The 16,471-nt window shown below is 59.5% G+C and overlaps 1 protein-coding gene across 1 annotated transcript in view; it reads left to right on the top strand.

The window, feature by feature from the left end:
* Positions 1-4,897: 4,897 nt before the first annotated feature.
* Positions 4,898-16,471, top strand: part of NOL4L (nucleolar protein 4 like) — a 54,643-nt gene continuing 43,069 nt past the window's right edge. Inside the window, exon 1 of the mRNA XM_027472754.3 lies at positions 4,898-5,221. Coding sequence (XP_027328555.1) covers positions 4,913-5,221 — 309 coding nt within the window. The 5' untranslated portion in view covers positions 4,898-4,912. The remainder of the gene's footprint in view (positions 5,222-16,471) is intronic.

The following is a 16,471-nucleotide window of genomic DNA, read 5'->3' as shown; positions in this document are numbered from 1 at the left end:
GTTTATCTCTCCCTTTCTCTTCCTTAAGTCTGTGCCTTCACGTGTTTCTTCTCCAAACAGGCACCCGGTCCCTTTGAATACACAAACACTCCGTGCGGTGATAAATTCCATGGGTTAGCTGAAAGATGGGTAAAAATTATCTGGTTTTATCCATCTGGGTGACTCATAATTCTGCTGATTGTCCCTTATTCTTGTACCTTGAGAAGAGACCTCTGAGCATCCACCCTTTGCCTTCTCCATACATTCCCATCCTACAGACCGGCATTAAAGCCTTCCTTGCTCATCTCCCACCTCAGCTAACCTGCCTTAATGTTTATAATTAAATATTTCTAAGGTATTATAATCACTAATTCCTGATTTCCTTGTTTTTAGGCATCTCCTTCTGGTGAGGGAATAACTACAAGCAGTACTTTTAAGTACCCCTCCGTGAAAAAATGTTACAAAGAGAAGTGATGTCTAGATCATATTTCTTGGCAGTTACTAAGAACTTTATTTTATGGTGTAAGTAGCAGTGGACCTCGCGTAATCTCACGCTTTTCTACAAAGGAACCTGCAGCAGATCCCCTGTGCTGAACAACTGGCATCGCTGTCATCCAGAGCTGAGAGCCCGAATGCCAGTGCCAGGAAACACACTTTTTTTTTTTTTTTTTTTTTTTCTTTTTCTATTTTTAAGGACAAGAGTGGCCTCAATTTCATGCATTATAATCTGGCATGTCATGAGATTACCCATGCAGTGCAAGTTAAACCCTTGTTGAATCTGTGCTGGATTGGGACCTAAAATGCTGGTCTGCATGCTGAGCCCGTCTGTGAGGGGTCTTCCCCAAACCTTCACGCAGAGGCTAACAGTTCTTCTTGTCGTGCCTTGCCTTGCCAAACTGGGGAAACTCCTGTCCCTACTCCCAGGAGAGCGATCCCCCCCCACTTTCTAGGTGGAGCCCCAAACCTTCTCAGCAGACAGATCAGAGAGATTCGGGTAGTCACATGAAAGAGCAGACAAGGCAATTAACTGCAACTGTTAACAAATCAAAACAGATGGGAGATAGCAGAGGAACCTCGCCAAAGGAAAAGGTGAGCAGGACGCAGCTCATCACAGCTGGAATGCCACAAAGCACAGAAATCAAGCCCGGCAATCGCTGCGCACCAGATGAAGGCCACTCGCTGGACACGCTGCAGCCTCCAGCAATTTTCTACAGGGGACAGCCACCGCCAGGGGAGACTTTTGAGGTGTGGCTCCATGTGGCTGGAGCAGGCTGGCTCATCCCATGCCAAGGACGTGTCCCAGACAAATGCCACACTGCCGGTGACCACCGAGTCCCGCGGGCAGCACCTCGCTCCTCCGGGCAGCCCGTGCACACCCAGCCCTGATCCTTATTTCCTGATGTCCCGGCATTTCCCCGCTGTGCCATAGGTGAGCAGGTGACACACAGGTGACAACATCATGGCTCTAAGATGCAAATACCACCGGTGCAACAAGCACCTCACTTCCGAGCACAACCAGTAACCATGAGCCGTGCTGTGGCCCTCACAGCGTTGTTCTTCCTCCTCTTGACTCACCCCTCTATTCTGGCTCGCCCCATGCTAGAAATTACCTCCCACAGCCAGTGCCTCCAAGGCACGTTTTCCTCTTCCAAGCCCTTGTTGGAGGCTCTCCTCCAAGCCTTCCTGCCCCTTGCTCCTGCCATCACACAGCTCCCTGCACCTCTCTCCCCACACGGCAGCCCCGCTGCTTGTCCTGTGCCTGCCGGGTCCTTCGCTGCTTGGGGCACAGCCAACGTCCTCTGCAAAGCGCAGTGCTTGTCGGGGAGGGGTGTCCCATAACCACCGAGGAATATAATGCTTCTTACTCTGCTTCACCGTGATGGAGCTAATTTTTGGTGGTCACCATGATTTGGCAGCGATAAAGCCCAAATCCGTGCTGTTCGTGGGAAACCATCCAGGTCCCGTGGGCAGGCAAGATCCTACCTCGGCTTCAGGCGGATCAGGCTTTTGTCCCCACCTGCAGTGCTGTGAGAGGATGTTCCCTCTCTCCTTAGCTCCTGAGTGTTTAAATTGCAAGGTGGGAAATTCACTGATTTCCTTCACTCAGGTCTGCTCACACTGAGGAAGGCAGCTGTGCCGCTGGTCAGAACAACTCATTTTCATAGCAAAAGGGAGGCTTCCTCTTACTCTTTTCCCCACTCAGAATCTTCTGTGAAGCAGCCGGACTAGTGCTGAGCGCTTCCCTGATGCTCTGGACAGGCAGTGATCCCCCCTTCCCACCAGGACTATCTGCAGAGCTCTCAGAAAGCTCGCCCACCCCACTGCCACCCTGCTGCCACCCCGCTGCCACCCCGCTGCTGCTCAGCTGGTCACTGCTGGGCAACCGCACAGCCGCGTGCAGGCTGAGCCGAGCCTCAGCAAAGTCTGCGAGAAAGCTGGCCACCAAGTATGCAGAATATTTTTCTCTTTCCTGCCATTTCCATCCCCCCAACTGCTCCTTGCAGCTGTCCCCTGAGAAAGCTGTGCTTCCATGGCTGACTGAGGCTTGAAAGGATGTCCATCTTATTTTTAGTGGTCAGCAAAAATACTGCACTGCACTGGCAAGTTCCTCCAGGCATCCTGTGTTATGTGCCTTTGGGTAGAAAAACCAGAACAGGGCAGACCCTCTGCGCTCCACAAGTCCCTCTCCATCAGTGTCCTGCTGGGCTCAGTGCAACCTGGATGGTGAAACTGGGAAATTTTTGAGAGCTGTCCAGAGCTGTCTAATGGGGTAGAAAGGGTCGACGTGATTCATAATGGAGCATTTCAATAATTAATTTCGGTGCTTCAGCGTGACAGACGTCACCTTGTGTTCACCGTACCGCCTCCAGCAGGGCAAGCCCACCGCTCAGGTCCTGCAGCATTTAGTTCTCACCTCGGAGACCCGGACGGGCGCAGTGTGGCCGACAGGGTGCAGGGTGCCAGGGAGAGGAGCCGCCAGCCACTGGAGCTGCCTCGTTTTTTCCCCTGCCTCCAGCCCCAGGCGTGCAGCACCGTGGCAGCGCTGTGCCCTTCAGCTCCAGCCCCAGCCCCAGCCCCGCTCCCTGGAGCATCCCCGTTCCTTTTCCAGGTTCCCGCAGGCTCCCGACTGCGGCTTCTACCTCCTCGGGTCGGCCCTACCTCTACCGGCACCGCAAAAATCCCCCGCTGCGCACCAGCGCCGTGCTCCTACACGACACGGAGCAGGCGTGTGCCCCCACGGGGCAGGGCCGGTGCACACGCGTGGCACCGATGGGCACACGCGTGGGACCAGCAAAATCACGGCACATGTGTGTGTCACTGCAGGAGACAGCCGGGACCGGCCATCCTGTCCCCACGGTGCCCCCCGAGCTGGCGGCTCGCAGCCGCCACCGGAGCCCCCCCCGGGAAAATCAAGGACGGTCCCCACGGAGCCCACCCCCGCAGCGGCCGGGCCCGGTGCCCCCCCCGCGGGACAGCTCCGTGCGCCCCAGGCGGCCGCGGGGACCGGGCTGCAGCCGGCCAGGCCCCGCCGCTGCCGGAGCAGATGCGCTCGGGGCGGGGGGGCGGCTGCCTTCCCCCGGTCACCGCCACGGAGCGCGGCGGCACCGGGAGCCCCGGCTGCTGCCCCGGCCGGCTGGGGACCGCCCTTTGTCTGCAGCCCCGGGGCTGACAGGGGCACGGCTGGGGTTGTCCCGGGGCGGGGGCTGTCCCGGGGCGGGCACCGCCTTCTCCCCCGCTTCTCCCCCTCCCCAGCACGACCCGGCCCGGCCCGGCCCGACCCGGTGGGACGACCCCGTCCGCCGCGGGGAGCCCCAAGCCGGTGCCCGCCCGCTCCCCGCAGGCCGCCGGTCCGGGACTAGCGCCGCGGGGCGGCCCCGGAGCGATCCCCACCGGCCGTGCCGGGGCCGTACCGGGCGGGCGGCGGACCTGCCGCTGCCGCTGCCCCGCGGCTCCTCCCCGGCTCTGCGGCGGCCGCGGCGCTCGGCAGGTGCCCGCCTCCCCCCGGTCCGCCCGGCCCGCGGCCCCCGCCGCACACGTGCGCCCGCGCCCCGCCGCGCCGCCGCAGCCGGCCGGCCTTTGTCTGGGGCCGGCACCTGGCCCCGCGCCCCCGGCCCGGCCCCCGAGCGCCCCCGCCGCCGGCCCCGGCCGCCCCCCCCGCCCCCCCTCCGCCCTGCCCGGCCCGGCCCCCGGGCGCCCCCTGGGCCCGGCGTCCCGTCGCGGCCGGCCCGGGTAGAGCCGGGGGGGGGGGGGGAGCGGGCAGCGGCCCCGGGGGCGGAGGGGTGGGGGGTGAGGGAGGGGGGGGGCGCGGCCCCGCGGGTCCGGGCCGGGGGGAGCGCGGGGGCCGGGCCGGGCCGGGCAGGGCGAGGGGAGCGCGGGGCGGGCGGAGCGGGGGGGGGGGCGCGGGGCTGCCGGCGGCCGGGCCGGGCCGGGTCAGGTCCGAGGGGGGGGGAGCGGGGCTCCGAGGGTCCGGGCCGGGCCGGGGCCGTCCGGGGGAGGGGGGCCCGTCGGCGGCGGCGGCGCGGCCGCTCTAACAGGTGGGATCCCGCTGAGAGGAGGAGGCGGCCGGAGGGGGCGGAGGAGGCAGGGACGGGCGGGCGGGCGGGCGGAGGGAGGGAGGGGGACGAGCCGGAGCCGCCTGTGATCCTGTGACAGGAGCGGCTGCTGCTGCTGCTGGCGCCGCCGGTGCCTCCCGCCGCCCGGCTCCCGGGTCGCTGTCCGAGCCCCGGCGCCCCCCCCGGCCGCGGCTCCTCCCCGGGCATCGCCCCCCCTAGCCCCGTCCCGGGCCGCGCCGCGCCGGGGCCGGCCGGGCTCACCGCGCCGCCTCGGCTTCCCCCCAGCCTCGCCGCACGCCGCGCCGGGACAGGGCGCGGGGCCGGGCGCCGCCGCCGCCGCCGCCGCCGCCGCCGCCGCTGCCGCCGCCGCCGGCCGGGCGATGCCGAAGCCGCCGCTGCTGCTGCGGGGGAGCCGCCCCGGGGACAGCGAGCTGGGGCGGCAGTTCCGGGACTGGTGCCTGCGCACCTACGGGGACTCGGCCAAAACCAAGACGGTGACCCGGAGCAAGTACCAGCGCATCGCCGAGGTGCTGCAGGGGGGATCCGGCTCCGGCGGCGGCTCCGGCGGGGGGGAGAAAGGCAAGTTCCAGTTCTGGGTCCGGTCCAAGGGCTTCCGCCTGGGAAACGGCACCAGGGAGGCGACGAAGATGGGTCAAGTGGTGGTTTATGTGCCGGTGAAAACGGGAACGGTTAGTGCGCTCCGTGCCCCGGGGGCTCTGTGTCTGTCTGTCTGCCTGCCTGTCCGTGTCTGTCTGTCCTCCCCACGGGGGTGCGGGGAGGGAGGGGGGTGGGTGGGGGGTTGCGGCGGGCCGGGGGTGCGGGGAGGGGTTGGGGGGTCCGGGGCGGGGGCGGGCATCCCGGGGCCCCTCTGCCCGCTCCCCTACCGGCCCCGTCCCGTCAGCACCGGGCGGCCCAGCCCCGCCGCGCCGCCGGCCGCCGGGAGCGCGCATGCCCCATGCGGGGCGCGACGCGGGGCCCGGCCGCTCCCGCAGCCCCCGCGGCTCCGGGCGGCAGCACCGGGACAGCCGCCGCCGCCCCCCCGAGCCGACCCACCCGGGATGCGGATGGGCGCCCGCCCGGAGCCTCGCACCTTCCGCCGCCCCCGCCCCCCCCGTCCCATCCGGTGCAGCCCCGGCGGGGACGGGGCCGGGGGCGGGGGAAGGGGGGGGGGGGGGGAGCGGGGGGGGCGGCGGTGCCCCCGTGCACCTGCCCCCGCTGGGGGGGTGTCGGGGGGGAGCAGCGCCGCCGCCCGGTGCGGGCCCCGCCGCCCCCCCCCCGCCCCGTCCGCTCACGTTCGCCCCGCATTTCCCATCCGCCCCACGGCCCGAGCCCGGCTTTGCAGTCAAGGGCAGAGCAGCGGCGGGGAGGGGGCGCCGGCACCCCCGCCGCTGCCGCCGCCGCGCCCCGCCCGCCCCGCCGCACCGAGCCGAGCCGTGCGGAGCGGAGCGGAGCGAGCCCGGCCCGCTGCGGCTCGCCCGGCCCCGCCGTCCCGCGGCGCTGCCCGCCCCGTGCGGCAGCGGCAGCCGGTGCCCCGGGGGGTGCGGGCGGCGGCGGAGCCCGGATTAGGGCTGCCCCCCCCTCCCCCGCGACCGCCGTCCCGGGAAACTCCCCCGCCGGAGCCTCATTGTTCGGCGCCCCGCCGGGCCGGCGGCGCGGGGCGCACCGGGCCGCCTCCCTCCCTCTCTCTCCCTCCCTCCCTCCCTCCCTCTCTCCCTCCGTCCCTCCCGCCCCGCCGCCGCCCGGGGCTGCCCCGCCGCCCCATTGTTCCCGTCCCGAGCGCGCCCCGCTCGCTCCCCGGCGCGGAGGAAAAGGCGCAACTTTCGCAGCCCCCCGGCCCCGCGCGCTGGGGTGCGCCCCGGCCCCGCTGCCCCCCGCCACCCGCCGGGGGGGACCGGGGGATTGCTCCGGGCCAGCGGGCACAGAAGGGCTCCGGGAGGGTTTTTTTTTTTTTTTTTTTTTTCCTGTCCCTCCCCTCCTCTCCCCGCTGCTGCTGCTGCTGCTGCTGCCGCTGCTCTAAAGGGTGCAGTGTTTTCTGTGCACACACAGACTCCAGCATTGATGTGGCTGGAGGATGCTTCCATTGAGGGCAGCCCATCTGTGGCAAATGCTTCTAAACGCACTATTTACCTCCCATCTGGTCTGCCTTATTATTGGGGGGAGGGGGAAGGGTCATTATTTCTCCTTTTCCCTTCGTGGTGCTCAGAGGCGCCTTTCTTTCTCCCCTCGCAGCCCCCCTCCCCCATTCCATGCCCCAAAAAAATTCTTGGCAATTTTTTTTTTTTGAGACATCTCTGCAGCCCTCCTCTACCGCTTCCCCTCCGCTCCCAAACGGCCCCTGCCGAGGGCGGATTAGGAGCCGAGCCCCCTTGCACAGATCCTGTGCTTCCCCCAGGTCCTCTCCATCTAGCCGGCGACTCTATCCCAGATCTTCCAAATGCTGCAGAGTCATGGTACCCCAGAGAGGCCACGCCAGACTCCCTCGACCCCGCCGCCAGCTAGACACCCCCTCCCCTTTGTCCGTGGCGGAGTCCCGAGGGTCAGGAGCTCAACGAGGCCGGCGCAAGCCCGCGTATTCCCAAAGGGCTTCTGCACAGATGAAGTTTCAGCGAGGAGCGTGCCTAGGCCCCCACATCTTCCCTGGCAGAGTCCCTGCAGGCTACAGATAGGAGATACACCCAGGCTCCCGTAAGCCCACAAACAAAAAGCAGGCATGCCCTGCGGGGACAGCTGCGTTTTCCAAGGGGCAATACCGCCCATTTCCCAGGGACTGCAGTACCTGCCCGAAGTTAGGGCTGGCAGTGCTGCAAAGAGCCACTGGCTGGAGGAAAGAGCTGTCATCGCTCTCCCCGAAATCCTCCGGTGCCAGGTCTGTAGAAGTTGTGGCCGCCTCTCCCCTCGGCTCCCGGGCCCCCCCAACCCACCTGGCACCCCCCCCCCCCGGGAATCCCGTGGCCAGGTTCAGCCCGATGTGTGCTGGGTTTTGGCTTTGCCTGAAGTGGCTCTCAAATGTAGAGATAACTTGACGGGGATTCTCTTCGGCTCCTGATAATTCAGTGCTCTCCTGGTCTTTGGTGCTTTGGGCTGGTTTTGGGGGTGTGTTTCATTTCTCTCGTGCATGCAGGCAAATAATTCACGACGCCAATACGAGCTTTTGGCTTGACAGTAAAGTCTGTATTCTGGTTTCGTGCCTGTTCTGCTGCTTCTCCCAAATGGTCCCGGACTGGCATTTCGGCTGCTTTCTCCTGGCCGTGCTCCTCAGCAACCCGATACCTCTCGTCCTGTCCCCCCGTCCTCCTCCCAGCACATCTGCCGGGGCGCTGGCGTGCTCGGGACCGTCCCGGGCCGCAGGGACAGGCAGAAATATACAGGGGGGCAGCGCCGGGGGCGGCCCGGGGGGGGGGGGCTTGGGCGCCGCTGTGCTGCGTCTGCAGGTTGCTACAGGAAATCCGAGGGACCGGAGCGAGAGAGCTAGAGGAGAGGTGCTAAAGAGCGCGTAGAGGGCAGCAGCGGGGATAAGATCTTTCCTGCCCCTGATAGGGCTGGGGCCACTCCTCCTCTGAAAAAAAAAAAAAAAAGAAAAAAGGCAAAAATCATCCTAGTAACCCCCCGCAGCAACCTGGTAGAGCCGTCCCTTTTGGCTTATGCATCCTGAGCTGGCTTGTGCATTTTCTGTGCATCTGTAGCGAAAACATAATTAACGTGGGGTTATTATTTTCTCTCCCGAGTAACTTTCCCTTGCCCTCCTCCAGGCCTCTCATCAGAACAGGCCTAATCAGATTTGGGTGGCTTGAGAGCTGTGACTGTGCACTGAGAAGGGGGCATCTGCCTTAGGTGGTGGTCAGAGCAGATGGTGGTCTTCTCAAAGAATGCACTGGGAATAGGAACAGCAGTGCGGACGGATGTCTGGCACAGAGACTGTTCGGATTTCTTTTTCCCAGATGAACGTCCCAAAGATGCTGGACATTTAACACATCCAATTAAAAAAAAAAAACCCTCGGCAGCTACGCATGGGGTTTGGCAACGTAGGGCGTTGTTGTCCGGCAGCCCGGTTCGTGCCCCGGCCGGGTGCTGCATCCCGCAGGCCAGGCACTTGGACAAATCGGCGTTTAGGCAGTGCTGAGGAGGAGGGTATCTTTGTGTGCTGCTGCAGCACAAACAATGGATATCCCAAAGTGCCCAAGGCTGCCGTTCCCTCACATGGATGGCGTGCACTAAGGTGCAAACCACCTCGTTATCCGCCCTCTGGGCCGAACCCCGCGTTCCCTGGGCAGCGCTCCCCCCCTTAGCCCCGGCTTTGCGAAGAACTGTAGGAGAATTCGGTCGTGACAAGGTGCTAAGATGCAGTTCGTTAAAATCTCGTGTCCCTCCTGTCCTAAGCATTTAGCATCACTTAGACAGCCTCGTACAGAGGCGCAGGGAGGCAGAGGAGCAGCGCAGGGCGCGGGGAGGGTGGCCCTTGGGTGCCAGCCGGGCTGCGGGTGCCTTTCCCGGCGCAGCAGGGTGTGCTGGGGCCGGCCGTTAGCTGCGGGAGTGGTTACGCACACTCTCTAAATCAATGCCGTGCGTGGTGTGAGCCTGTCACAACTCCGGAGCGGTGGCCAGCCTCGCAGGATGGATTCATTCTGGCAGCCCGCGGTGCAGGCTGGAGGACTGAGCCCAGTCGGACTGCGGGGTGAGGCACGGGAAAGCCTGGTGCTGGGCTGACCCTTTGGGTATTGTGCAAAGGCTCGGGGATTGGGTAGGCTCTGCAGCACTGCCTACGTTTGATTTTGCTTTCCTGCTCGCTCTCTGTCCCCTGCAGAGCTGGCATGAGGTTCTGGAGTTCTTTTAGGCATTAATAAAAGGCTGATGACATTTGTGAGGGTGGGCTGCTATTGTTGTACCCGTGCAGTTCACCTATGCTGGCTCCCCCGGAACCGAATGTTTGAAATCATTTCACGATTGTGCCTGGTGAAATTCATCTGAGGAAAGGTACTGTGGCGGGGAGGAGCGCTACAGAGAACAGAATGAGACCAAAAAGCAAAATGGATGCAGGCCTTTCACCGACAGCGGGAAAGACATCACATGGGACACGGATAAATCTCACAGTACAGCGTCTCCCTAAATATATTTTAGTTCCCAGAGACAGAGAGCGTTGTGATGCTGAAGCATGTGAAAGCCGTGATGCTAGGCCGTGGGACAGCACAGCACAGTGGCAGAAAGCTTGAGTTGAGAAGCTGGGCATGTCGGAAAGATGCTGCTCCAACAGTTAATAGAGGCTACATTTTTCCTGGTACAAGTACACTTCAATGCCCATATTCAGTGCCCCAAAAAGCTGCACAGCTATAACCTCTAAGAACATCAGTCAACAGAAGGTTTTCACTATTGTGAATAACCACTCAGACTTTCTGTGGACTTCACGTGATAAAAAAAAAATAAATCAGGACTGTTCAGAAGAGCCTGAGACAAGGCAAATGGGCCTGAGGGTATTATCTGAGAAATTGTCTATTACTTCTTTAGCACGAGCCTTACTTAGAGTGTACAGAGCCTTCACCTGCTCTGGAATAGCCTGCCCCTGAGCATGCAGGGCAGCACTGGCTCTTCCAAGGAGCTGAACTGGTGGCAGGTTTACATTCCAATCTGCACTTAGGAGACTGGCACAACGCTGGCTGGGTGCATGGTCCCATCCAACCAAACACAGAGAAAATCTCCTACCTCAGTACCAGTTCCGGATTTGGCTCTAAGTTTGCACAACATCAGCAGTGGTTTTTGCTTCTGAAGACTGCTGGTGGTCAGAGCCACGCTGGTGATAACCCATCCAAAGGTTCCCCATCCCACCCCCTCTCCCTGTCCCAGCCCCCTTACGCATGCCCAGATAAACAGTTTCCAAGACAGTCATCTCCATACACCATTTATGCTGTATGCCCTATGTGATACCAGCAACATCGCTGGCATTGCTGATCTGAGAGGAACTGAGATCCAGGAGGATCCGAGGTATTTCCTTGACAAAGCACTTGTATCACCCGAAAGTTACCTCCCCCTGCAACTGCTTTAAGATTTGTGTTTCTTGTTGGGCATTGCTTTGAAGGAGGGAAATAAATAAAATAAAATAAAATAAAATAAAATAAAATAAAATAAAATAAAATAAAATAAAATAAAATAAAATAAAATAAAATAAAATAAAATAAAATAAAATAAAATAAAATAAATAAGCAAATGAAACACAACTTCTGTAAGGCCGTGTTAAAATAATGCTAAAATACAAAGGAAGGAAATCCAGGTCTAGTGAGACGCTGCCGTTGGGGTGTTGGGGCTCTTCAGATTCTGCCCCGTCTTTGCAGAGGAAGAGGAGTCCAAGCACTCAGGGCCCTGCATTACCGAGGAGCTGAGAGGACTGGCAATAAGAGCAAATGTGGGCTGTGCTCTCACCTCTCCTCCAAGGGCCGTGACTCAAAGGGACTTACTCTTATTCTGAGCAGGCAGGGGAATTCAGTTGCTGACTAAGGATGGCAGCAAAGCCCAGAAGAGGTTGCTGCGCTGGTTTCACTGACAACTTTCTCAAGAATGTTTGTCCAGACCATTCTCAGCAAAATGCTCAGATAATATCAATCCTTCGGTTTTGTTTTTGCTAGTAAACTAGGACAGATATGAGCGGTATATGAATTTATGGACAAAAGAAATTGGCAGGGAAACCACAAAGAGGCATGGTTATCAATGGAGTGTCCAGCCAGCCAGCGCGTGGTGATGCTCTGGCTTCTCAAAACCTTGTCTTCATTCCTGGGACAAAGGAATAGATACTCATTTCTCTTCCTTTAGTGCAAATTAGCAATTACCTTCCCCCGATCTCATGTTATCTGTGCCCGCCTCTGAAGAATTGCATCGAGATGGGCCAAAGTCACCACGGAGTTTTGGTGTCTCATCTAATTAGCTGATTGTAGCTAGGAGGTACCTGTTGGCCCAAATCGTTGTCTTTGTTGGAATGCTGCTGACTTCCACTTCTATGGCTGGTGCCAAAGAGGAGCAATTTATTTGAGAAGAAATAGCTGCAGAATGGACGGGCATGTACATGGGAGCAGGCAGTAACAGCAGGGGTTTGGAGTAATGGTTTCTTTCAGCCAGCAGCCACTGGAAGTAGGAGGCTGGTTATGTCTTACCAGGGCGGTACTGGACCTTTCACGGGAAGACAACTGGGAAACTGGGATGCTGTGTGAATGTTTTCTCTCTGCCCTTGTTCTGTTTTGGCTTGATGGCCTGGAAGGACACGTTTTCTCTTCCAAAGCCCAGGCAGAAGCAATGCTAGCATCTCAGATGGACCCGTTAATCACAGAATATCCTTACTGAGGATTTCTCTGATCTGTTCCTCGCCGAGAGGGAGGGGTTACTCTAGGGAAGACAGAGCAGGTCCTTGGGACTCGTGGCTTGGCTTGCATTTGGGTGAGGGATCTGACAGGCCATCCATGCATCCACACTGCTGACACATCCGAACCCTGCTGGGTGTTGATGCTGCAGGCGCCGCCTGCGCTGCTGCCGTCATGGCCGGGGCGCTCCATGGGCCCTGTGGCAGCACCCAGCCGGGGCAGCTCCTCCCTGGGCGATGCTTTCGGGTCGTTGTTCCCACCGCCAGTTCGGGTGCTGGGTACCACGGGCACCTCGGGTACCCGTGGGGCTGTGGCGGCGGGGAGGAGGCCGGCCTGCCCTCGCTCACCTGCCTCGGGCCTTGTGATCCAGCACAAGCCCTTGAGCTGGTGACAAAGGTCTGGATGTGGGCTGGGAAGTGCGGTCCTGTCTCTTAGCAACTGGTTCCTACCTCTGAGCTCTCGGAGCTGTGTGGGACAGAGAGCATCAGTCACGCTCCTGCGGCAGCAGCAGCGTGCCGAGGAGGGGACACGGGGGGTCCCGGCCCGCTCCAGCCACAGCCCTGATGCTTGGAGAAGCTCGGGCGTTTCTACCACGAGCAGTCAGCTGCGAGTCCTAATCAAAGCTTCGGTTTAATTGCTTTCCCCGTGCCCTGTCTCTGCAGGGCGAACGCGTCGGCCATTGGCTGCCTGCAGGGGCTGCCTGCCAGCTCCCGAGGGAGCAGCTCCGCGCTGCCCCTGCTTTTCGGTGGCAGGGTGGGGACCGGGCGGGGAGGAGGGAGGACACGGCCCATGTATTTCTAGAAAAATGAGATGTCACAGGGTCCTTCCCTGAACTCCTCCGCACTGCACTTGGGAATCCCCCTGCCCTCCTAGGGACATTTGCATTGCTATTTTCTGTCTCGGTGCCTGGTTCTGCTATTTCACCCTCGTGTTTCCTCCTCCTAACCAAAAGCGACTCCTCTCTGGTGAGCATTTCTCAGAGGCTCCCTTGCAAAGGACTGTTTCATAAACATTTTCACAAATCCTCTGCTTTGTCCTCCTAATTAACCATCCAATTGGCCCCCAATGGAGCCTTCACCTCTCCTGTGAAGATCCTGCTTGCACAGATTATAACCTGTCAGCTGCCAATTTATTCCTCATGCAGAGGGCAGGTTATATTAATTGTCTGTCTTCCCTGCCCCGTTTGGTTTGCCCTCCCTTTCTTCTGCTCACCGCAGCATCCCTGCTTCAAGACGCAGGCTCACAGAGAGGCAGAGGAACCCAGCAGCGAGGCAGGGTGGCTTTACTGGTGTGCCCAGCCTGCAGCAGTGAGGCTGCTGGACCGGCCGTGGTGGGATGCTGCTGGGCGGTGTCAGCCCTGGGAGGGGGGGCCCTGTGGACGGATTGCCGTGATGGAGCCATTGGTGTTAAGCAGCACGTTTGATTTCTGATCCTCCTACACGTAGTTGCAGTTGAGAGCTCCAAAAAAATCCATTTGGCTGGCCCAGGTTAATCGGGAATCCCTGGGGATGATTTACAAGTTAGATTTTGGAAGAGTTGGGGCTCACCCTGCGTGGTTACAGTGGAAACAAGCCAGAATTCGGAGGGGGGTTACCTTACAGATGTAGCAAAATTCAGTCAACTTCTGCCCCCTCCCAGCTCCCTGTGTGGGACCCCCCCACCCTTTCAGGTCTGTGCATGCAGCCCAGAGTAAATAAACGCTGACTGCTGTAGGAGCCTGCTGTCACCAAGGGTAGGTGCCGTGTGTTTTGTTTGGCTCAGGTGTCAGGGAAAGGGGTGGTGGAGTCCAGCATAACCCTGATGGCTCAGCAGCGTCAGCTTTTGGGGTAAAGGCAGGAAAAAGGCGCAGCAGCACAGCGCAGCGCATGTCCTCAGTGCCCTTACCTGGCACGGAGGAGGCTCGGTTCTGGGAGGGAGCTTGAGCCCCCTCGAAGGGCTGCTGAGTTGTCAGCGCTTTCCTAGAGGCACATCTTGCAGTGCCTGCGGGAGTCTCTGACTCTGGCCCACATCCTCTGCATTGCCAGGGAACAATGAGCTGACACCAGGATGCCACGCGTTCGGGGCTCAGCCTCGGCCCACCTGACCTTGATTCACTGGAGCATCATTTGTAACTTATTTTACATAATTTTGCTTGCCCCTAACGAGCTGAGCCGCTGCTGCTGCACTCTGCCTCCTCCTACTTAGTTTCATTTTGACATCACCGTGTCCTCACGGTAGGTTCGATGATGTTGCACGGCTGCCCTGACGCTGCTGGGTCTGTTCCCAGGCAGAACGAGGGGTAACCTTGCGGCGAAGGGTGACCTCGTCACTTGGTACCGCGGCGTCTCCTCCTCCGGCTTGAAAGATTTTGCTTTGGTAGTGATCTTTATTAGATTCCTGCCTCAGAGCTGGGAAGATTGCTTACCGTGATAAGTTACTGTAGGGAAGATCCACCTCTAAACACACTGAGTTTGTGTTGCAGCTATATATTTTCAATATTATTCCAATATTCAATATATAATTTTCAACATGTAGCTGCAGACTTGCTTCAGAATGCTATTTAATATAAATGCTCCTCTAATTATAAATTCAGTTTCTTCCCAAACCCCTTACATCCCCCTCCATATCACCTAAAAAGATCCAAATGCCATTCAGAAATTGCTCCTCATCTTTACAGATTTATTAAAAAAATAAACAAACAACAACAAGCTTGCAACAAAAACAGCAAAAAACACTGCAGCCCAGCAGCAGCCACCAGATAACGCCCGTGACACCTGCCCATGAGCAGCCGCCCCGTCACACCTCCCCAGCTCGGCGGAGCAGCGCGGCGCGGTCTGGGGGCTGCAGCCGGGGCGATTCCCCGGGCAGGCCAGAGCTCTCTGCAGTCAGGCGCTGTGCTCACGAGGCCGCAGCGGTGTTTCCACCCCAAACTGTCAGAGACGGAGCCCTGATGCAGCTCGGCCTGCCCCAGAGCACCCAGTGGATCATTCCCTTTGACGCGGCCGGCTCGCCCACGGCAGGCAGCGCTGCCTCCCGGCTGTGCCCGGCCACGGGGTCACGTTCTCCCGGCAGCGTGCACTCACCTCCCTGCGCCCCACGCAGCTGCTCCTGTGGTTTCCCCGCAGCAGGCGGCCGGTGCTCGGGGGGAGGCAGCTCTGCTCTCCTGCGCCGTGCAAAATGTCCTCTGCCTGCAGGGCACGGCAGGCGTGCAACCAAGCCTCTGCCCGCTGCCGCTGCTGCGCCCACCGCCCTCGTGCCCCATCGGCACTGGGCATCGGCGCCCACCCCACCACCCGCAGCCCCCCGCAGCCCACCTGGGCCCTCCCCGCAGCCGGAGGCAGGGCTGCCATTTCCAGGCTCGCCCCTCCCAGGCTGCCGTGTTTTCATTCAGAGCCCTGGGAGCCGGCAGAGAAATAAGCTGAGGTCAGAGCAAAGGCCTGGGCTCATGGAGACGGCTCAGCTGTGGCTGCTGAAAGAGCAGCTCGCTTCTAAGAGGCGCCTGTCCCCGGTGAAAGACATACACCTCAGCTTTGTTTGCCGTCTAAAAATAATGCGCCTGGCTCCCCCTCACAAGGAAGTATTTACCTTGGAAAAAAAGTATTGTGTACCGTGCTGGCTAGAGAAACAATGCGAATGCACCGAGCACGAGGCTGGCAGTCAGGGACTCGGGTATGCTGCTCCACCAGCCCCCGGCCAGAGTCAGCGGGTAGCCTTGGGGAAATTACTTCTTCTGCCTGCCTTGGTTCCCTCTGGAGAAATTACCTCTCCTGGGCCGTGGTGAAGATCAGTTGATCAGCAGAGCCAGGGCTGGTTTTACTGCAGTGAGGAGGACTGGAGCTGTAACAGCTGGATTGGGCTTCATCTTTGCCTGGTAGTTTGTGCAAAATGATGTATAAATGCTTAGCACAGAGAAACGTCATCATTTTAGCTACCATTTTTTCCCGGTTTTCCAACCAGATACATTCAGAAAAAAAATCCCAGAAAAATACGTGAGGATCAAAAGGAGCAAAATCTTTAAGTTAAAGCATTTCCCATGTTACTCGGATGGGTTCTTTTTATCATTAGCTGTACGGTTGATATTGTCCTCAGTCTAGTATTTCCCCAGGCCCTATTCCTAAGGCATGCACTGTGCCCATGGTATGAGGGACAAGAGGAAGAGGGAAGTTCTAGGAATCGAGCTCTTCTTTCTCCTCGCAGCATTAGCAGAGGGAGCCTGCTGTGGTTTAACATATCCCCCGCAAAAGCTGCTTTCATCCTACACCTAAATACCATGAGGAGTGAACTTCCTAAAGCCCTGGAGAAGTCTAAATATAGAAGCCAATCAAGCACTGACTTCCCAGAGATGAGAAGTACCAAGAACAGTTTCTTGATCAAAAGTTGTAAGAGTCCATATTGAAATAAAGCGTCTGTCTCGGTACCCAAGCCTGTGCAGAAGGAGTAATTGTAGAGGTGGGCTCGTGCTCCTTGCATGCCGGCTCCGTCTGCCTTGTGGTACCTGCAGCGCCAGGCGCAGAGTCTGGAGGCTGTGGTCTGGTGAGGTGGATGGATGCAAGGTGTGAGCCACTGAAGCACCGACAGGAATTTTTCTGACAGTGCGACAATTTTGCCCCTTGCTGTATGTTG

This window comes from Anas platyrhynchos, chromosome 21 (assembly GCF_047663525.1).
Source record: "Anas platyrhynchos isolate ZD024472 breed Pekin duck chromosome 21, IASCAAS_PekinDuck_T2T, whole genome shotgun sequence".
Lineage (NCBI taxonomy): Eukaryota > Metazoa > Chordata > Aves > Anseriformes > Anatidae > Anas > Anas platyrhynchos.
The sequence above is the reverse complement of the archived record's forward strand: the minus strand, read 5'-3'. Positions and strand labels throughout refer to the sequence as shown.